We start from the raw sequence: 23,056 nt of genomic DNA on the forward strand, positions 1-23,056 counted from the left end.
GGATGGAGGAAAGAAAAGGCTGGAATGCCATACCACTTTTCTTCTTTATACACTCACCTGGAAGTCTCATTTCTTCACCCACTGCCTCATTCTTCTTCCCTTAAAGACTGACTATACGTAGTATGAGTTCACAAGTTCACAGCTAAGTTCTGTGGTCTGTGTTTGAGCATGAAGTATCTCTAAAGGCAAGTTCTCTGGTTCTTTGAGGAACAAAACCTACTCATTAACTTTTTTCTCCTTTTCTACAGGGTATACTGGAGGGATGTTCTTAAAAAGAGTTCGTGTTAAGAAGCCTGGACAAGAAGTCTTTAAAAGTGAATTCTCGGAATATATCAAGGCTGAGGAGCTGTATGTTGGAGCCAAAGTGAACGTGAATGGCTACCTCTTTTTTTTGGTCAATGCTGATGAGTATACCTTGAACTACATGGAGAGGAATTCAGATAAGGTGAACTCACTTGGTATAATTCTTGACTTTGCCCCTCAGCACTCTGCAGTCTGTGTTTTCCTTACTCCAGGCCTTTTCTTCTTCGCCTTGCAACCAATTTTACATTGTGCATTCACACATGTGGGCATGAATAATGGATCTGCATGATTTGGCCGCAGGTCCCATCACAGAGGCCAGGGCCTGGTCTCCTCTGTTTATGTGCTGGGTTTGCTGCTGCCCAGCATCACGGATGCCAGGTGCAGGCAGGAGGCAGGCCCAGGGTTGAATCAAGTTTCCTGGGTTTTCTGCTGATGCTGACAGTGTTTTCAGAAAGAAATTCAGCAATGATCTGAAAGGAAGAAAACCTGGTGCCACACACTGTGCTGTCTCAGTTAATTGGCACAGGCCTGCAAAGAAGGCAAAGACCTGAACAAACAGAAACCCCAAGGGAACCTGATAGTTGCTGGGGTTGCAACTTCCCATAACAGGAGCCACGGGAGGCCTAAATGAGACTCCAAGGACAAATTGGCAACAGTGAACTCCACAAGTTTTTCCATTTGAAATGAGATGGCACATGGGTACTATTACTGAAAGTACTATTATGATAGTGCTGTTCACTGAAAACATGTTGACAAAACCTTGATTTTAAGTGTGGATGAGTTCCATGTGCCAGCATGTATATTTCAGAACCAAGGCCTACTATTAAAGAATCTATCTAGAAACTATTTTCAAAGTCTGCCTGTAAATAATAATACTTCTGTGCCAATTATATAGATACAGTGCCAGTTCCATTTCATTTCATGTCAAATGCTCAGGGAGATGTCGTTAGGATCAGTCTCTGTGTACAACACATTACCTGGATCAGTTTGGGTCCTCTGAGAAGCAGATCCCAAGACAGAATGATAAAGAGTCAGACACGACTGAGCGACTGAACTGAACTGAACTGAGAAGCAGATCCCAAAACGGAATGATACATGCAAGAGATGTATTGGGGGAAATGTGTATGAAGGATAAAGGAGGGAGCAGGAGTAGGTGGGGAGACTGAGATGTAGATCTGACCCCTGAGAAAGGAGAGGGAAGGAAGGAGGATGGAAGTGAGAAGAACCTCAGACACATTGCAGCCAGGTTCACGGCGAGCCCCAGAGCACACACTATGCATCAGAGAAATCCCATGTCAGGCAGGAATGGCCCAGCTCTGGCACCTCCGTCCTGCTCAGTCACTGGATGGGAAGAGTCTGGGGAGACTGGCCTCTGGGGGAATCTCTGAAAGCTGCAGTGCTCCAGTGACCTGAAGGTGCAGCAGCAGGGGACTGTCTGCTAATAGAACTTGTCTCTCTTGAGGGTAGGCCAGGGCAGCACCCTCCGGGGCTGCCACACCACCTCTCCATTTGCAGCGTTAGGAACTTGAACCAGCACAATACCAGGAATGGGTAGCTCTTTGAAAGCACTGAATTTAGGTGAGGGGCTCAGTAATAGGGCAGTTAAATTTCTGGAGACCAGCAGGCTTGGCCAGGAAACTTGACTCCTTAAAAGCTGAGGGGCCTTAGACATGTGCCTTCCCTTTCCTCATCTTTAAAATGGGAGTACCAACGGTGCCTATTTCAGAGAGTTGCTGTGTAGATGCGGTAATCTGTTTTAAGTGCTTAGCTCTGTGTGGCCCATAGGAGATGGAGTCAGTGTACAGTTTACAATAGCTATCGTAATTAGGGCTCCATTTTTAAACACAGTGCAAACCTGTACTTTAATATAAAATATATATAGCATGAATATGTATGTATGTGTGTGTGTGTGTGTGTGTATATATATATATATATATATATATGTATGTATGTATGTATATATGAGACATTAAGGGCTTTTATCCTTTCCAAAAAAGAAAAGCAAGGTAGGACATTATCTAGTATCAGCATCCCAGGTAAAAACTGTATTTTCTTAACGCTACCTTTAACAAGGACATTCTAAGCAGAGAAAGATTAATGTCAGTCTGAGGGGTCTTTTTGTAAGAGCTAATAGATCCTATCATGGAAATAGATGAAATCAAAAAAAGGGAAGGAATGCCACTGACCTGCTCCCCCACCTCCCCACAAACCCCCTGGTGGCAGAGGGGGAACTTTACGTTAAGTTACCATCAACGTTTTTATTTCCACAATGAGTCTTTTCTAGCTCTTTGCTCTAATATAATTACTTATATTATAATGTCAGTATTATTACTTATAGCCTTGTGCTTTACTTGATCGAATAAGAAGTATTCTTACAGAGTCAAAAACCAAATTACAGTATAGGAGACAGGTACTGGGGGTCTCCTGGGGGGGTGAATGTAGGGGACCGCAGTGCCTGTAGACCTTTGGCACCCATCCTCTCTCTGCTCAGGGTATTTACCTGGTGGCCGATGATTCCAGGGGTCCCACTCTAAAGTTCTGGAGAAAATGGGGATCCACTTACACAACGTTGAATCCCCATTCTCTCCATTAGGCCCTCCCAACATGGTGGGCCAGAGTCCAAGGGTCAAAGGGAGGAGGCTGAGGTGAAAGTAGCGGTTCTTTTCTGATTCCTGTAACCCGCTGTCCTGTAAGCTCATTTCTCTCAGATCTGGGCCTGTGCTAATGTCACTCGTTGTCCCAGAGCCTTAGCTGAAGAAATACAAATCTAGTCATGTCTTCTTTGAGTTGGTTTCTGTGGAAAGACATAGCTAGCTTTGCTGGCCACCAGAAAGGTTGGGCTCCCTATCTTAAATGTCTGTCTTTTCCTCCTCCTAGTTTCCCCTGAGCAGCATTGAACTTGTCATACAAAAGTTAAAAGAAGAAGAATGCAAATCCAGAGAGCTCAAGCAGGTGTTTACAGCTGCTGATTGTATGCACACAAAGATGGTGGATTTTAATACATTCAGGTAAGCCATAGACTGCTAGCGGTTATCTCATTGTCCAAAGAACAGAAAGGATGTTTTTTTCCCAAGTGTTTCTTCATTAATTTACTACATACTATTTTTTAAAATTAAGAATTGGTATTTCTTTACGTTTTACTTCGTGATCAAGTTTTGCCCATTTCTAGTGAATTTTATATATTTGCATATAAAAGAAATTCCTAGGGGAGAACAGAGAGACAAAAGCAGTGTAAGTCAGTTGGACACAGTGTCTTGTGAGTCATGCAGGGCATTGAAGGACCAGGGGAGTGCCAGGAAGGCTGCATCTGTATGAGAAAGGCTGAACGCAGTGCAGCTCAGAGCACCCCCACCCTTCGAAGCGTGAGGAATGAAGAAGCGACGTCTCCCTAAGAATGCCATCCAGTTGGAAAAGATAGAAGAGACTTCACTGATTATCAGAGAACAGGTGCTGTGCATTCATCTGTGTGTATGTATGCTCACAAACACGTTAAGTACTTAGACATGAAAATGTAGAAATTTGAAGGGCAAATATAGGACAGAAGTTAGAAGTACTATAAGAAATCATGAACAATAGAGATTTTTCTCTAAGGTTAAGCTTGAATTTCTAGGACTGTCCAGTGACTGAACTAGGCAAATTTCCAAAGAGCAGAAACACAGGGAAATTCAAATTCAGGGCCTGGTACAATTGTGAGATTTCTTAGCCTGAAAACAAAGTGAATGGAGCGTTTAGAAGAATGTAAATTAAATCATGGATGGAGGACAAAGGGGACTTTCTCTTTAGACTGAGAATTCTGGCTCCTAAAAACAATAGTGGCTAAAAGCTATATAGGAAACTCGGCTTGATGCAGTCAAGATGCGGCTGAGAAATGAAGATGTGAGCCCGGGGGAGCGTGGCAGGAAGGTCTTTCTGACTCTGTCTGGAGTTGCCTGTTGCATCAATACCTGGTGACCCAAGCCCTCCATGAGGCCCACAGTGTCCCTGGAGCTCATTTGTTCCTTCAACAAAGCTCTTTTGTATCTCCAAAACGTTCTTTTGAGAGCAGCAGTCAGAGGACATATTTTTATTGTTTAGAATTCCCAAGCTTCTGGGATCAATAAGAATTTATCGTTCTTTGTTATTGTTCATGGCAGTACACATGTTCCTGGCCTTTTGGCAAATAAATGAAGGATGGGGTGAAGGGCATAGACAATTACTCAGGCCGAGGACTAATGGATAGCAGTGGAGGGGAAAACAAATTTCCATCAGAAATGAGGGAGTGGTTTTGTTTTATTATTTTGTGTTCTTTACAAAAGCATCCATTCTCCTTGTACTCTAGCAGTGTCTATTGGAAACACTTTAGTGAGTTTATGGGGCTTTGGGGGAAGCACATAGGCCAGGCAGGAGATCCAAGGAGGGTAAGTTGCCCCATGGATGGAGGCCTGACCCTAATTGTGGGTGGAATAAAGGACGGCCATGCCGTGTGATTGGAGGGTGACCTCAAGGCACCCAAAGCTTGGAAAGAACAACTGCGAGTATTTAGGGCGTCTCCTAGCCAAAAATTCCTTAGGATGGAAATCATATCAGGCCATACGTGGCTTGAAAAACCCTTCAGTGGCTTGCGCTCGTCCTTACAATAAGATTCAAACGTTTCATTGCAGCCAGAAGGGCCTTGAGCGCCGCCACTTTGTATTTCCAGTGTCGCCACTTCTTTTCTTCCCACCCTGTCCTTTGGCCCTGCTGACTGTCACTCACTTTCTCAAACACATTAAGCTCTTTCTGTTCTCCATACCTCTGCACATGCAGTTCTCTCTGCTGGGAATGTCCATACGCCATCCTTTTCATGGCAGATCCTGGGACTCATTGTAAATGCTGCTTCCTCAGAGGCGCTTTCTTTTTGACTATTCTACCTAAAGTGGATTTTTTCTTAGCCCCGTGTTTATATTGGGTTGGCCAAAAAGTTTGTTGGCCAACCCAATATTTTTCATTACCCTTGGCACACCTCGTAGTTACTTTATTTAGATAACTGTATTTGGTGTGCGTGTTGTTAAGTGTGTCTTCTCCTCCTAGAGTGTGAGCTTTCTCTAGGAGAAAAGGAGGGGCAGGGTCCTCGACATCCCTATTCACTGTCCTAAAATCAGCACCTTGCACTGGGCTAACTACATATCATAGTTCCTGAATGGAAGAGTGAGATTCTAGGATTATTTTGGAGGAGGGGTGTTCTAGTTTGGAGGTCAGCCCTCTTGGTTGCTCCTCACGCTCTTTCTGGGCAAAGGCAAAGGAACTACATAGTTGCTATCACACCATCTCCTAATTTAATTCTGTGTTTGGAGCTTTAACTAGCAAATATTTTTCTTTTATTTCCATGTGTATATATACGGATATACTCTGGCTCTTCTCACCAGAACATAACCTCTTTGAAGGCAAGGAACTTCTCTTTCTTGTTTTTTTGCTTTAGGCTCATCACTTTTCACCATGCCTTGTTGAGTGGCTTTGTTTTATCCAGTCTGCCCTGCTTTGCCTGTTAGCTGAAGGTTGAGTTCTCCATTTAGCTCCTCAGGCTCAGACCTTTTTCCTGAATTATAGATCTGGAAATATGAAGGCTTTTAGGACATCTCCCCTTTGGATCTCCCTTAGGCCTTCCAAAACAACTTTCCCTAAATTAACCTCATGTGCAGTTGGGGACCGTATCTTGGTAAAGGCCACCAGACTTGTCCCCAGGGCCTGAGCCAGGGTCTATTTTGTCTTTGCCCTCTCCCCTACCTTGACCTCTCCCACCCTCTTGAAATCATATTTCTTAAACGCCTTCTCTCCATCCCCAGCTTCACTGTTGCAGTTTGGCTTTTCATCTTTTCACTACTCTCTTGAAAGCTGCAAAACTGATCTTCTTTTCTTAATGCTCACCCTCCAAAGCTTTGCCAGAATGACCTCCCTAAAGTCTTACCATATTGTTCCTTGGCTCTAGGGCAAATCCCCAACCTGTTAGTGTTTCCTGTGAATTTGGTCATGAGCTGACCCTTGCCAACATCTCTTCCCTTATTTCCATCTCACTCAAAGAATTATTCTTTTGTAGAAGTCACCATTTATCGAGCACTTACCACGGGCCATGCATCATGTTAAATGCTTTTCCTGTATCATCCACTGGTAGCCCCTCTTGAGTTATTTGTTTACTTCCCTGCCTCCACAATTGGCTCCTGCCAAGTACAATAGATGTTTGTTGAATAATTTAATGAAAGGTCCTATTTCTCAAGGAACATTCTATCTAAAGCTTGCAGCAAACAAGTAAATAATTGATTACCTTGTACTGGGAAAGGGAACTCTGTCTCTGACTGTAGGGGTATCAGGGAGATCTAGTCCCAACCCTCACAATTCAAGTGACTTAGGCAACTTGCTTCACCTACTTGCATCTCACTCTTTTGTCCATATAATGATCTCTAAGGCCTCTTTCAGATGCTGACATTCTGAAAACTCTTCAAATGTAGGTTTTATTTTTTTTAATTTTTAATTGGAAGATAATTGCTTTACAATGTTGTGTTGGTTTCTGCTATGCAACAGTGTGAATCAGTCATTATTATATATGTATCCCCTCCTGCTTGCGCCTCCCTCCCTGGTCCCATCCCACCCCTCTAGGTCATCACAGAGTACCAGGCTGGGCTCCCTGTGTCATACAGCAGCTTCCCACTAGCTATCTCTTATACACATGGTAGTGTATATATGTCAGTGCTACTTTCCCAATTCGTCTCACCCTCTCCATTCCCCGCTGTGCCCACAAATTTGTTCTCTACTTCTGTGTCTCCATTTCTTCCCTGTAAGTAGGTTAATCAGTACTACTTTTCTAGATTCCATATGTATGCGTTAATACATGATATTTGTTTTTCTCTTTCTGACTTACTTTACTCTGTATACAGGCTCTAGGTTCATCCACCTCACTACAACTGACTCAAATTCATTCCTTTTTATGGCTAGATAATATTCCATTGTATATATGTACCACATCTTCTTTATTCATCTGTTGGTGGACATCGAGGTTGCTTCCATGTCCTGGCTATTGTAAACAGTGCTGCAATGAACATTGAGAAATGTGTGTCTTTTTGAATTGTGGTTTTCTCAGGGTATATGCCAAGTTGTGGGATTGCTAGATCATATGGTAGTTTTATTCCTAGTTTTTTAAAGAAATCTACATACTATTTTCCATAGTGGCTATATCAATTTACATTCCCACCAACAGTGCGATAGGGTTCCCTTTTCTCCACATCCTCAAGGAAACTATGAACAAGATGAAAAGACAGCCCTCAGAATGGGAGAAGATAATTATAAATGAATCAACTTGACAAAGGATTAATCTCTAAAATATATGAGCAGCTCATAAAGCTCAATATCAGAAAAACAAATAACCCAATCAAAAAGTGGGTGGAAGACCTTAACAGACATTTCTCCAAAGAAGACATACAGATGGCCAGTAAACACATAAAAATATGGCCAACATTGCTGATGATTAGAGAAATGCAAATCAAAACTACAATGAGGTATCACCTGACACCAATCTGAATGGCCATCATCAAAAACTCTATATAAACAATAAATGTTGGAGAGGATGTGGAAAATGTAGGTTTATAAATACACTTGTAAAATGTTCCCTTTTCATATCTGTATTGAAATGGCAGAGGCAGGAGTGCAGTGTAGGCCTCTGGGCTTCACGTCTGTGGCCCTGCTTCTCTCCCCTACTTTCGTACCTGGCCCTCTGAGTATGTACCTGGGCCTCAGAGCCCAGATGCTCTGGACAGTGGTCCAAGCCTTGGGCATTTCCTTTATTCTCAAGGAAACCGTCCAGGCAGGAGCTGATATCCTATCTCTGCATAAGGTGCCATGGTTAATAGTGGATTAGTGGACTAACCTGTGGGCCTTCCTGAGATAATTTGTCTCAAAATGGACCTGAAGAATACAGGGACAGGTGGAAACAGAAGGCAGTTTGGGCAGGGAGCATTTCTTTTCTCCTCGTGGGATTCACTGGTTCTGCCTCTAGGCTGGAACTATTTCTCTGGGACCCGTTTTTCATGGTCTGCCAGATGGGCCTGTGAGCACTGTCAGTTGTTATTAAGGGAGTGCAGAGAGCTGTTCTCAGAGCCTTGATTCCTTGATTCCTGATGGGCAGATTTTAGCAGGGAGCCAGACAGGGACAAGGCTTAGCAGGCCTAGTGTTTTGTACAATTGGAAACATGGGCAGAGTGAGGCTTCTTGATGTGGGCCCTGGACTCTGAACCCCAGGCAACAGCAGCAAGGAGGGCCCTGTGCCAGGGAAGACATGGCCAGTCCCTCCCTCCAGCCACCTCCCCAAGCCTTGATCTCTCCATCAGAGATGACACCTGCCCCATGTAGCCTGCGTGTATTTTGGATTTCTGCGAGCTCAGTGCTCACTTCTTTTCCCCACCTGGGCTCTAGCCTTAGAGGGCAGGACACATGCCCAGTTCACCCTGGTGTCTTTCCCAAATACTTCCAGCACCCAGTGTCTCAGGCCACAGTGAATGTAATGAATTATTAAACCATTGTTTCTTAGACTCCTGTTGTCAATTGCAGGACCAAGAGATTTCCTGTGAGTTTCCATGTGATAAATTCCTTCTAAGATTTAGAGCCTCAAGGAAATTTTTGTTCTTGTAAATATAAAATTCTTCCTGAAAGAGGTTATATAATGTAGTAAATAGATCCGATTTTTTACTTGTTTAGTTGCTAAGTCATGTCTGATTCTTTTGCAACCCCATAGACTGTAGCCCACCAGGCTCCTCTGTCCATGGTATTTCCCAGAAAATAATACTTGAATGGGCTGCCATTATCTTCTCCAGGGGATCTCCCTAACCCAGGAATCAAACTCACGTCTCCTGCTTGGCAGGCAGCTTCTTCACCCTAGTGGCTCAGTGGTAAACAATCAGCCTGCCAGGCAGAAGACCAGGGTTCAATCCCTGCATTGGAAAGATCCACTGGAGAAGGGAATGGCAACCCACTCCAGTATTCTTGCCTGGAAAATCTCATGGATGGAGGAGGCTGGTGGGCTACAGTCCATGGGGTCTCAAGAGTCAGACACATGCATCCAAATCTCAGCTCTGCCATTTTTCATCCTGATGTCCTTGCGTAAGTTGTTGAAGAATGTTTTCACCTACAAAATGGGGATGGTTATAATGTATATTCATATAATGTATGAATAAAGCTGATAACATATATACAATTCTTACTATAGCACTGTAGTGCACTAGAAAGTGCACTGTAGTGGACACTATAAAATGAAAACCCTTTATCTCAAGAGTTGGAATAGTTCAAAATAGTCACTGAAAATAGTAGAAATCTGTGTCCTGTTTGCAGTATTTCTGTAAGTTGTTTATTTACTCTTGATAGAGTCATTGAAAACATTCTTTAATAAATGAGGTTGGAATAAGCCCTTGAAAAACTTGGAGACCATGAAGGTGGAAAATAAAGATTGTTGGTGGACCAAGCTTGGGAAACATTAATCCACTCCATTACTGTCCTTTAACTTCAAGGAAGAAGATTGTAAATTTAGTGCTTAGAGCATTGCGATGATCTCATCCTGATTTATCTCATACAATTATCTCTCCTTTTATGTGGTTTTGATCTTTTTTTAACAGCACTGTGTACATTGTTATTGGTGTTTTTATTGTAAGTCTAACTTCTTTTAAGGAAGCCACTGGTCTATGAATCTATATGAACAGAAGGAAAAGGCAAATTCCAAAAGCTTTGAAACATGTACTCTTATCTTGAACCAAATAGACTCTTTGACAGCATCCATACCATATATTTGAGATGCCAGCCTCAGCATGCATTTTGAAAACAACATTTTGAACCTTCCTAAAAGCATTAAACATAAACGATGTGATGTCATAGGAAAAAATGCTGGCCTGGGATTCAAAAAGACCGAGATCTTTAATTTCTTTCTGTCACTGCCTGATGGTATTGTTTGTATTGGTGAAGGCAGGCTTAGTGTTTAAAAAAGCAGAATCATCCCTGGCTAGTTAAGCAGGAAAGGAATTAACTAAAAGGATCCTGGGTGGTTCACAGTATCTTTGGAAGGGCTGGAGAAATAAGCTTGAGGCTCTGTTCTAGGAACAGTGCCCAGAAGTGGGTTGTAGAACTTGTCTGATGGGAAAATGGCCTCTGTTCCTACTGCACCACCCACACTCATTGCTACATTTGCACTGCTGCCAAGAACTCAGTTTTATCACAGCCATCACTATCACTACTTTTGGCAACCTTGTGTCTGATGCTACCCCTGAAAGTTGGACCCCTGTGACACCAAATGTGGCCCATACTTAGCTGTTACACTTCCAAGTCAGAGTCTCATGTCAGCTCCCCTGACTGGCAGATCCTGGGTCACTGGCATGTTTCTAACTGCAAGGAAGGCTGGGAAATTAAGCTCTGACTTCCATGTTGGGTTGATGGAGAATAGAATGTGGTAATTTCCTCAAATAAAATGGGGGATTTAAAAGGTACCCTTTTCGTTTACCATGATGGCAAATTCAAGCCAAGATGAGCCAAACAGGGGGCATAAAATGTCAGTAATTAGGAACTGAACTCCTTGTTTGTGAACAAACTAAACAAAACACTTGCCTGGTTTTAGCACTTTGCAAATACTGTTCTGATCCACCCAAGTAGCTAAATGAAATAGAAACTTCTTCCCTATATCCCACTACTTTTGCAGTCTCTGACATACCTTTCTGAGTTTAAATTGCCTTGAAGGCATTGGATTACTTTCAAGTTCATAGAGTTTGATAGCTGGCAGTTGTATTTTGTTTGGCTTGTATTTGTTTTTTTTTTTTTTTAATTAAGAGTTTAAAGATAAAAACCTATATTTCTGTCTCCTCTTGAAAAATAGAAAGTGGGCCTACATTTCCCCATGTCAATAATCAGTTAGGGTAAATGGCAGCTGTCCCTCTCAGACTCTGCCTGTTCTTTGCATTTTTCCCTCAATCCCTACAATTCCTTCTTGTCTAATGTGTGTGATGTGTATCCTCAGTTGTGTCCAACCCTTTGGGACCCCATGGACCCACCAGGGGTGGGTAGCCCACCAGGCTCCTCTGCCCATGGGATTTCCCAGGCAAAAATACTAGACTGGGTTGCCATTTCCTCCTCCCCGGGATCTTCGCAACCCAGGGATTGAACCCACCGTCTCCTGAATTGACAGGCAGATTCTTTACCACTGCACCACCTGGGAAGCCCTGTTGTCTTATGCCTTCTCCCATTTATCTTATTTTCATATCCAAGAAGGTACTTAACTAGGTGGTCCTTGGACTGGATAATTTTAAGGTCCCTTTGTGCCCTAGGTATAGTGGAAATAGGTAATTAGGGATGACTGTGTAAATAGCTCAAAGTAGAACTGAAGACTGATTTTTAAATTAGAACCCAAAAGTGATTATATATATAAAAGACTCAATTTAAAAATGGTTAGAACTATTCATAATATTCAGGAAAGTAGCTAAATACAAGAAAACTAACATAGAAAGCAATAGTTTTACTTTATACTAATAATAAACACAAGATTTTATGCAATGGGGGATAATATTTGCTATACCAACGAATATTATGAAATACCTGGGTGCAATAAAATTGGAGGAGAAACATGTAAGACTAAAATGAATACAGTGTATACACTTTCTGATAGCTCAGCTGATAAAGAATCTGCCTGTAATCCAGGAGATCCTGGTTCGATTCCTGGGTCAGGAAGACCCACTGGAGAAGAGAAAGGCTACCCACTCCAGTATTCTGGCCTGGAGAATTCCATGGACTGTGTAGTCAATGGGGTTGCAGACTTGGACACTACTGAGTGACTTTCACTCACTTCACATACATTAATACTCTCCACCTAACATGTGTATGTCATTGTGCCAAAAAGAATTAAAATTTGTTTGACTTCCCTGGTGGCTCAGACAGTAAAGCGTCTGTCTACAATGCAGGAGACCTGGGTTCAATCCCTGGGTCAGGAAGATCTCCTGGAGAAGGAAATGGCAACCCACTCCAGTATTCTTGCCTGGAAAATCCCATGGACGGTGGAACCTGGTAGGCTACAGCCCATGGGGTTGCAAAGAGTCGGACATGACTGAGCAACTTCACTTTCAAAATGAATAGTTTCAAAACTTTATTATCTCTCTGAATAGGAAGACACTATTTAAAAAATTCTACCCTTGAGGTTAGGCTCGCAGCTCCACCAAGAGACAGGAGTCGGGAGCGGGGGTCTGTTTGATTGGGGGCTTCGGCTTCTGTTCCAGGTTGGCCAGCAGCAGCAGCACCCGGGCGCCCCCTGCAGGCAGCAGCGGCCGCAGTCACAGGCGGAACAGAAGTGCGCCCCTGTTCGGTGGAGCTAGGGCTGGAACAGTGGCGTGGCAAGGGGCGCGTGGCCGAGGAGAAAGACTAGGGGTCCGGGGATGGCCGCAGCACCGCAGGCTCTGGCGCAGGGCCTGGTGTGGTGCTGTCACTGGGCGCCTGCTGCCTGGCACTGCTGCAGATATTCCGCTCACAGAAGTTCCCCTGGGACAAGTTGGAGCGGCTGTGCCAGCTCTGCTACTTCCGTCTGAACCGGAAAAGCCTCACGATGCTCATGGCTGTGCTGGTGCTCTTGTGTGCGGCGCGGCTTCCGCTGCAGCTGCCCTACCTAGGCATCCTAGTGGCCACCGTGGGTGTGATCCTTGTCATGGCTGTGCTCTGCAACCGCGCCACCTTCCACCAGGACCACATGGGCCTGGCTTTCTAAGTGCTCATCTCCGTGGTGCTGGCCATCCAGGTGGTGGGCCTGCTTTTGCTCCAGCCGCACAGCGCCTCCAAGGGCATCTGGTGGACTGTGTTCTTCATCAGTACCATCTATACGCTCCTGCCTGTGTGCATGCAGGCTGCGATACTCAGCAGGGTGCTGCTGTCTGTCCTCCATCTGACCATCACCCTGCACACCAACACCCAGAATCAATTCCTACTCAAGCAGGTAGGGGCCCACCTGGGCACAGGGACTGGATAGTTGGGGTGTGCAGGCCTTGGCCTGACTCCAAAGAGAGGCATCCCACCTTCATCCTTTAGTGAGAAGATCCAGAGAGACATGGATCTGTCAGCTGTGTGGTGTCTTCTAGCCTCTGACCCGCCTCTGAGCCCCAACTTCTTTCTTCAGAAAAAGAGTGCTCTTCTATGTAATGTTCCCGCTGGTAGAAGACAGACCATACCGTGTCCATTATTGTAGGGATGCTAATGAGGAAGGGGGGTTTGGAGAGGTCCCCTTCTCTTCCTGTGCTTCTGTCCCTTTATAAGGCCCCTGACTGAAGTGGCTGGACCCTCCAGTCCCTCTCCCAGCCTCTCCCTCAGGAGAGCCACTGACAGTTTGTAGTGAACTCAGTTGAGTCCTGGATGGAGGGTTGATGAGGGAAACCCTAGGTACTCTTTGCCCAATCTTAGGAAGGAGAAATGGTAACCCTGCCAGTTGTCTGAGGCTGGGGGTTTGAGAGCTGGAAATATACTTTAAATTGAAGGGCTGACAAGTGTGTTTCATTTGCAAAGTACCAGCAAGCCAAAAAGCTGCCTTCATAAAAAGTGGGAGCAACCTTTGTGTATGGTGACATTTCCCTCCTGGCCTGAGCAGAAAGCTAGGGTTGTATGTCGGGACCCTTCACATGGGTGCTCCTTGTTATTGCTTTTGGTGGGGGCTTTTTATCACTCCTGGGATGAGTTAGGTGAGCCTTGAATGATAGGATTAGGAGGAAATAAAACTTCTGCCTGGTTAAAAAAAATTCTAATCTGTCCAAATTAATCTAGATTTGAATCGATTCTAATCAGAATTACAATTCTGTTCTTAGATTTGATTTTGTTTTGCAGGGTTGAGGGAGAGAAATTGGCTCATTGATTTTTGAGGTTCCTCAAGAAAAATCAGGGATTGAAAAAAAATTGAAAAGGAAGAATGTGAAAGTGCAGATACTAGAATTTATATAATTGATAGATATTTGAAAACACTGTAATGTACTGATAGAGGATTAACCTATCAGTGAAATAGAGTATAAAGCCCATAAAAGATTCATTATTATGGATTTTATTGTAAGGTACAGAGAAATTCTCAATCAGTGGACAAAGAATAGATTAATAGTAAAGGTTCTAGTGACAGTTGATTAGGAAACATTTAATACATTTTAATTTTGTGGTAGGCAGGGCACAGCTGCCAAAAAAAAGGAAAAATTGACTGTATTCACTACAGGAAAATTTTCTGTTTCTCTATATCAAAAAAGTATTTCTCTATCAACAAACTGGAAAGATAAGGGATAGACTGAGAGAAAATAGTTACAACCAATGTAAGAACCAGGGGACTGACATTAAGGATTTATGAAAACTCCTATAAAATCAGCAGACAAAAATGGCTTAAGGATAGGAATAAACAGTTCTCAGAAGCAATACAAATAGCCTTTAAACCTATGAAAAGAAGCCAAATAATCACACAAGCTGAAACAATAATGAAATAGAGTTTCCGCATATTATATTAGTGACATTTAAAAAGAATAATGTAACTGGCTCCAGATGAGTGTGTGGGATAACAGGTACTTTCCTTTTCTATTGGTAGAAGTTTAAATAGGTTCAGCATTTTGGAGGGTAACTGGCAATATCTAATGCTGAGATTCTATTACCTAGTAATTGCATTTTTAGAAACTTTTTACTCTGAAAAATTTTGACAAGTAGGTTGTAATAGATGTTTGTGTGTGCACTCAAACAATATTTATTGCAGCAAAATTTGTAATAGCAAAAGTTTGGAAAAAAATCAAATGTCCAACAGTAGGGAAATAGTTAGATAAATTCTTTTGCTTTGGTTTAAGACTGTACTATTTAGCCATTAGGTCTTACCTAGTGGCTCAGTCAGTAAAGATTCTGCCTTTAAGGTGAGAGACCTGGGTTCAATGTCTGGGTGGGGAAGATCCCCTGGAGAAGGAAATGGCAACCCCCTCCAGTATTGTTGCCTGGAGAATTCCATGGACAGAGAAGCCTGGAGGGCTACAGTCCATGTGGTCACAAAGAATCAGACACGACTAAGTGACTAACACTATTTAGCGTTTAGAAAGGATGCTGCTAAACTGTTGCTGCTGCTAAGTAGCTTCAGTCGTGTCCGACTCTGTGCGACCCCATAGACATCAGCCCACCAGGCTTCCCCACCCCTGGGATTCTCCAGGCAAGAACACTGAAGAAGGTTGCCATTTCCTTCTCCAATGCATGAAAGTAAAAAGTGAAAGTGAAGTCGCTCAGTCGTGTCCGACTCTTCGTGACCCCATGGACCGCAGCCTACCAGGCTCCTCCATCCATGGGATTTTCCAAGCAAGAGTACTGGAGTGGGGTGCCATTGCCTTCTCAATTAGAAAGGATGAGATACGCCAAATATGTGTACTTGAAACAATCTTCAGTGTGTTAGTCAGGACTGGTTAAGTAATGCTGCAGTAACTAACTCCCAGATCTCAAGGAATTAAATCAATAAGGGTTACTCTGTGTGTATCCATTGTTGTCAGATGGAGCCTTGTTCATAATAGTCACTCAGGACTGAAGTTGACAGAACAGCCACTACCTGGAATGTACCAGAGTGAAAATAAAACTTTGGAGGGTCAAGACAAATAAATTTCAGCTGGGAAGAAAAACATAATTTACACTCTCAATCCATTGGCTAGTGAGTCACATGGCTCCACCCATATATTCAGAAGAAAAGAGGGAAACCAGATCCTAGATAAATAGCACTAATGGCTACCATATATATGTCATGCTGTTTTGTAGATAAAGCAAAAATTCAGAAGTCTGTATAATATGATCTTATTTATGCCAAAAATCTAAAGGTTACATGTATATTTATATAAATATTTCAAAGATTGTGTATCCTTTGAAGAAATCTTAGCAGGCTGCACACCAGTCTGCCTCATTCTTTGATATATTTTTTAAACAATAAGCAATTGTAAAAAAAATTAAAAAGATAAAAACAAATAAAGCTCAAGCAAATAGAACCAAAAAGCCTGGGCAAAGAACAATGAGCATTTTCTGTTTCTTGCTTCAGTTTCCAGAAAGAGCTAATGGCAAATGCTGGCAGAATGTTTTGAGCAAAAGTCAAGAGTCTCAGAATCATAAAGCAGGATATGAGTTGTTCCACTTGATGCTCTACTCTGATTATTGATTTAATTTTAATGTGCTTACTTAAAATTCTTGCATTATGGGCTATAATATTTTTTATGTTTTAAAATCCCAGAGCTTTGAAAGTAAATTTGGGATGGAATAGTTTTTATAACTTTCAAATTCTTATCAAATTAACAACAAAGTCTTACCCCTTTATTTTCCCCACTTAGACTGTATCACTAATATTTTACTGTACTTGCTTTATCTTGCATCTCTTCATTCACACACCCCTCTATCCCCCCATTAATCCATCTAACTTCAATGCATTTCAAAGAAAATTCACAGACATCAGTTATTTCCTTCTAAATATATCAGCATGCTTACCATTTATTTACATTTTTTCCCTTTTGATGTAAAATTTATTGTCAATAAAATGGATAAATCTGAAGTATACATTTGCTTAATTTTGACAAATACACCTGTGTAACCCAAATCCCTGTTAAAACATACAACATTACCATCATCCAGAGAGTTTCCTCACACCCGATCCTAGTCAATCCCTGCCCACACCTCCATCCAAGGAGCAATCACTTTTCTGATTTTTTTCACAGTAAATATATTTTTCCTGTTCTAGAATTTCATATAAATGGAATTACACAGCATGTATTCTTTTGTGGATTCTCTTATTAAGTATGATTTTGAGATTTATCCATATTGTTGAGTGTATCAGTAATTCATTCCTTCATACTGCTCAGTAGTGAATACTACAATTTGTTTATTCTTTCCCCTGCTGATAAATATCTGGGCTATTTCCAATATTGGGCTAATATGAATAAACCTGCTCTAGACATTGTTATGCAAATATTTTTGTGACCATAATTTTTTTCTCTTGGTTATGTAACTATGAATGAAATTGCTGGGACATAGATATGTGTTTAGTTTTTCAAGAAGCTGCCAGACTTATTACCCAAGAGGTTATACCACTTTACATTTCCCCTAACAATGTACAGAGTGTCTAATTACGTCACAACCTTATCAACAATTTGGTATTATTAGGCTTTTTAATGTAAACCATCTGGTAGATATGTAGTAGTGTCCCGTTGTAGTTTAATTTGCATTTTTCTGATAACCCTTGATGTTAAACACTTTTTTCATGTGTTTATTGGCTCTTTGAGAGATACTGACTGTGAGAGATGGTGAGGGACAGGGGGTCACAGAGTTGGATATGACTTGGCATCTGAACAACACTGACTCTGTGTATTTTGTGAAGTCTCTTTTCAGATCCTTTGCCAAATTTTATTGATTGCTTGTTCTATTATTGTTGAGGTGTGTTGTGCTATTATATTGGCACCCCACTCCAGTACTCTTGCCTGGAAAATCCCATGGATGGAGGAGCCTGGTAGGCTGCAGTCCATGGGGTCGCTAAGAGTTGGACACAACTGAGTGACTTCACTTTCACTTTTCACTTTCATGCATTGGAGAAGGAAATGGCAACCCACTCCAGTATTCTTGCTTGGATAATCCCAGGGACGGGGAGCCTGGTGGGCTGCCATCTATGGGGTCACACAGAGTTGGACACGACTGAAGTGACTTAGCAGCAGCAGCAGCAGCAGCAAAGAGTTGGACACGACTGAGCAACTGAACTGAACTGAATAGCTTTATGATTTTAGCTTTTACTTTTGAGTCTGTGATTCATTTCAAATTATATTTTATATGTGCTGTTGGATAAGCATGAAGGTTTATTATAGTTAAATTCTTAAAATGCTTAGTTGAAAATTTTCTTTTATATGCCAGGATTATTTTATATTAAAGTAAAAAATTCCAGAGCTTTAAAATATAATTTTGAAATGTTTAAAATGTTTTCAAATTCTTATTAGTGACTATCTTACCCTTTCATTTTCTTCTTCTTCTGTGACTTAGTTTTTAAAAATTTTTTTTTTGTTGGTGGAAAATTGCTTTACAATGTTATGTTGGTTTTTGCCATGCAACAATTGAATTAGTCCTATTTAGGTACATATATCCCCTCCCTTTTGAACTTCCACCAACCATCCCCACCCCCCACATCCCACCCCTCTAGGTCATCACAGAGTGCCAGACTGAGCTCCCTGTGTTATATAGCAACTTTCCACTAGCTATCTGTTTTAATCTGATAGTGTATATATATTAATGCTACTTTATCAATTCATCCCACAATCACCTTCGCCCACTGTGTGTGACTTAGTTTTGACTATTAAAATGACAAACTCTCCTTTGAAAAAGAAACTGAAGTGCTGATCTTTCATACTTCCAATAATTTCCTTACATAGTACATTTCCACTTCTTGAGGATTGACATATCCTCGCTACATTAATATCCCAGTTAACTGAGGAATGCCAGGTACCAATGGTCTTGTTAACTGAAGGAAACTGTCTATTACATGTGTGACAAATTGTATTTTCCAAAGATGGCTACAACAGTGTCCCATCCAAAATGTTCATCTACAATGTGAACTTGACAGTTCTTTCATTGACAGATGGGGTCCGTGTCATTTCCCCTTGAATGTTGAGTGGCTTAGTGATTCACTCCTAACCAATAGAATGCAACAGAAGTGATGCTGTGTAATGTCTGAGGCCAGGTCAGAAAAAATGATGCAACTTCTAAATTGTCTGATGTGACACTTGCTTTTGGAGCCCTGTACTACCATGTAAGGAATTCTACCACCTTGAGGCTGCCATGCTATGTAGTCCAAGCTACATGGGGAAACCATGTGTAGATGGTAATTCACGTGACAGCCCAAACAAATCTCAGCTGATGGCTCTTGCTATGCACTTGATTTATGAACATAGATACCTTCACACAGGGCTTCCCTGGTGGCTCAGTGGTGTCAAGATTACGACTGCTGTGCAGGAGACACAGGTTCAATCCTTAGATCAAGAAGATTCCCTGGAGAAGGAAATAGCAACCCACTCCAGTATTCTTGCCTGGGAAATCCCATGGACAGAAAAGCCTGGTGGGCTACAGTCCATGGGGTTGCAAAAGAGTCAGACATGACTTAGCAACTAAACAGACAGACCTTCATATAATTCAAGCCCTCAGTTATAGAATCTTCCAACTTGAAACCCCAGACATTCTTTTGTGCCCTGTCTGAATTCCTGATCCACAGAATCCATGAGCATAACAAAATAGTTGTTTTAAGCTGTTGATTTTTAGAGCAATTTTTAAGCAGCCATATTTACTGAAGCGGCATGCAGCAACACACTTTGAAGAATTAGAATACTGATAATATGCAGCCCTCAAATTATGTATTTGATGTTTAAGTTTTTGAGAGACAGTCTGATATCTTTTAGTGCCTCAGAGTCATGACTTCCCAGTTCTTTAATTGCAGAAGTGGAGAAATCCTGTGCCATGTCTTGGAAGTTACTCTTGTGAAGAGATTTCCACATCAGTTAGAATGCAAAATATGCAAAATATGGTAGGGGGAAAAAAAAGTATTGAAATTAACCTTTGTATGTGTACCTTCCATCTGGAAGAATAGTAGTAAAATTTCCTTCTGCCTGAACTGGGCAAGGTGAGGTGGGGATGGGTGCTTTTGTGAAGTTAGGTATGTTTTCCATCCAAAGAAGATGTGGTCTCATTTTCCAAGAACACATTTAATTTTTAAACACTAATTTATTTTTAAATTTACATACACTGAGATTCACTCTTTTTTGGTGCCCAGGGTTCTATGATGGTGATAAATTCCGAGAGTTGTGCCACCACAACCATCACAATAAAGATACAGATCAATCCTACCATAGCTGCCTCCTCACCACCACCCCCCGCCCCCACCCCCCCACCCCCGCCAAATTAGAGAAAATGCTTTCTCTTGAGTAAATGCCTAGGAATGAAATGTCTGGATCATATGGTAGGCATATGTTTAACTTTCTGAGAAACTACAAAACTTGTTGTTGTTGTTTTTTACATCTTTTATTGCACTGATTTCTGTTAGTGTTTTTGAGCTCTACCATTTCTTCTTGATTATTTCTTAGAATTTCTATCTCTGTTACCCATCTATTCTTATATGTTGTCTAATTTTTGAATTAGAGCCTTTACCATGTTACTCATTTGAAATTCATAGACTGATAATTACAATATTCTGCCATATCTGAGTCTAGTTCTGATGTTTGCTCTGTCTCTCCAACCTCTGTTTTTTGCCTTTTAGTATGCCTTTTAATTTTTTGCTGAAAGCCAGACTATGATATACTAGATAAAAGAAACTCTGGTAAGTAAGCCTTTGGTGATATGATGGTAAGGTATGGAGGGAGAAGTGTTTTCCATTGCTATGATTAGGCCTCTATCTTTTTAGTGTGCCCGTGTCCCTCAGCTGTGAATTTCTTAAGGACATTTTAATTTCCTCTCCCACTCCTCTAGGTGTGATAGGATGGCTGGGCGAGCGGGGTGGGGTGGCAGCGGGGGCTAGATATGGGTATTTACCTGCCCTTATGTAGAAAGCTCCATGGGGCTGGAGTTGAGTATTTCCCTTCCCCCAGGTTGGTTAGTCTCTGATAAACCCCAGTAGGTTAGACTCTGGTAAAATAGTTTCCCTTGTTAAGAAGAACAGAAATCAGAGAGGACTTTTCTTTGATATTCACTATGAGAACCTGATTAAGCTCCTGGAGATAAAACTCACAGAAATGTAGGGCTCCCTTGATGACTGGCTTCCCCTGGAATTTTTATCTCTTAGATTTGACCACATGGAGTCTCCAGAAATTCATCAATTACATCAAATTTATCCAAGTCCAGATTTTCCTATCCCGCTACTGGTTCCCACAGAGGCTTCTGCTGGTTTCTGCTTGTGGGTTTCTGCTAAGTCATGATACTCTGTATCTGTGTGTCTATTTGTCTTTTCAATTTGAGAGACAGTGGTTTGCCCAGTGACCTCCCTTCTCAGATGGATCTAAGAACAGTTGTTGATTTTTCAGTTTCTTCAGCTTTTTTACTTCTCAAGTTGTTTTTTAAAGTGATTGTACCATTTTTATTTTTACCAAGAGTCTTTGAGAGTTCCAGTTCTTCTACGTGCTTCCCACACGTGGTATGGTCTGTATGTTTAATTTTAGCCATCCTAACAGAGGAGTAGTAGTATTTCTTTGTAGTTTTTACTTGAATTTTCCTAATGATTAATGATGTTAAACATGTTTTCGTGAACTTCTTTGCCATCCATAAATCTTCTTTGGTGAAGCCAGAGGAGATTTCAGGTCTTTTTCCCAAACATTTTTTGAGTTTCTTGTTTTCTTGTTCCTATTTTGTGAGTTCTTTATTTATTCTGGATACAAGTCCTTTATCAGATATATGATTTCCAAATATATTTGTCTGTGGCTTGTGATTTATTTCTTTAAAAAACTGTCTTTTGAAGAGAAAAAGTTGTAAATTCTGATCAAGTCCTATTTATCAGTTTTTGCTTTTGTGGATCATGATTTTGGTATTACATCTAAGAAATTTTTGACTAATCCAAAGTCACAAACGTTTTCTATGTTTTCTTCTAGAGGCGTTGCAGTTTTAAATGAGATCTACGATGCACTTTAATTTTTTGTTTGTGGTGTGAAATAAGGATTGAAGTTTATTTGTTTTTCTTTTTTTTTTTTAGATCTAAGGTTTAGATTTTATTTTTTTTAATTTATTTATTTTAATTGGAGGCTAATTACAATATTGTAGTGGTTTTGTCATACATTGACATGAATCAGCCATGGGTGTACATGTTGTTTTTATGTAGATATGCATTTTTTCAGCACCATTTGTTGAGAAAAAAACTATCATTTCTCCATCAGATTTCCTTTGAATTGTTTTTGTAAATCAGTGTCCATGTATGATGGGCCTTTTTCTGTTATATTCTGTCAATCTGTCCACCTTGTCACTGATACCACACTTTCTTGATTACTGTATCTTTATAATAAATGTTGAAGTCAGATAGTATTTATTCTCCAACTTTGTTCTTCTCTTTCAAAGTTATTTTGGCTATATTAGGTCATTGTATTTCCTTTGGAACTTTAATCAGCCTGTCAATTTTTAAATTTTATTTCTTAAGTAATTAATTAATTTTAATTGGAGGCTAATTACTTTACAATATTGTGGTGTTTTTTGCCATACCTCAACATGAATCAGCCATGGGTGTACATGTGTCCCACCATCCTGAACCCCCCTCCCACCTCCCTCCCCTCCCCACCCCATCCCTCTGGATTGGCCCAGAGCACCAGCTTTGGGTGCCCTGCTTCATGCATCGAATTTGTAGCCTGTCAATTTATACAGCAAACCCTATTGGGATTTTGACTGCAGTTGCATTAAATCTTTAGATAAATTTGTGGACAACATTGAGTCTTCTGACTCATGAACATAGTGTATTGCTTCATTTATTTGTGATTTAATTTGTTTCAGACATACTTTATAATAGTGTTCAGTGTACAGGTCTTCTTCCACATCTCTTGTCAGATTTATCCATGAACGTTTCATATTTGGAAATTGTATTGTTTTTCATTTTGATTTCCAATTGTATATTGCTAGTGTATATAAATATTGTTATTTGTGTATTGATCTTATATCCTGATACATTGCTAAATCACCTATTTGTCCTAATAGCTTTCTTTTTTATTCTGTTGAGTTTTTTGGCAGTCATGTCATCTGTAAATAAAGGCAGTTTTACTTCTTTATTTCCAAATTG

General features: G+C 41.1%; 1 protein-coding gene across 5 annotated transcripts in view; it reads left to right on the forward strand.

Moving 5' to 3' along the window:
- Positions 1-23,056, forward strand: part of EFHC2 (EF-hand domain containing 2) — a 240,422-nt gene that overhangs the window by 140,685 nt on the left and 76,681 nt on the right. For all 5 annotated transcript variants that reach the window (XM_061410374.1, XM_061410378.1, XM_061410379.1 and 2 more), the window contains exons 10-11: positions 249-445; positions 3,181-3,311. In XM_061410374.1, the coding sequence (XP_061266358.1) occupies positions 249-445; positions 3,181-3,311 (328 nt within the window). The remainder of the gene's footprint in view (positions 1-248; positions 446-3,180; positions 3,312-23,056) is intronic.

Source organism: Bos javanicus, chromosome X, assembly GCF_032452875.1.
Source record: "Bos javanicus breed banteng chromosome X, ARS-OSU_banteng_1.0, whole genome shotgun sequence".
Taxonomy (NCBI): domain Eukaryota; kingdom Metazoa; phylum Chordata; class Mammalia; order Artiodactyla; family Bovidae; genus Bos; species Bos javanicus.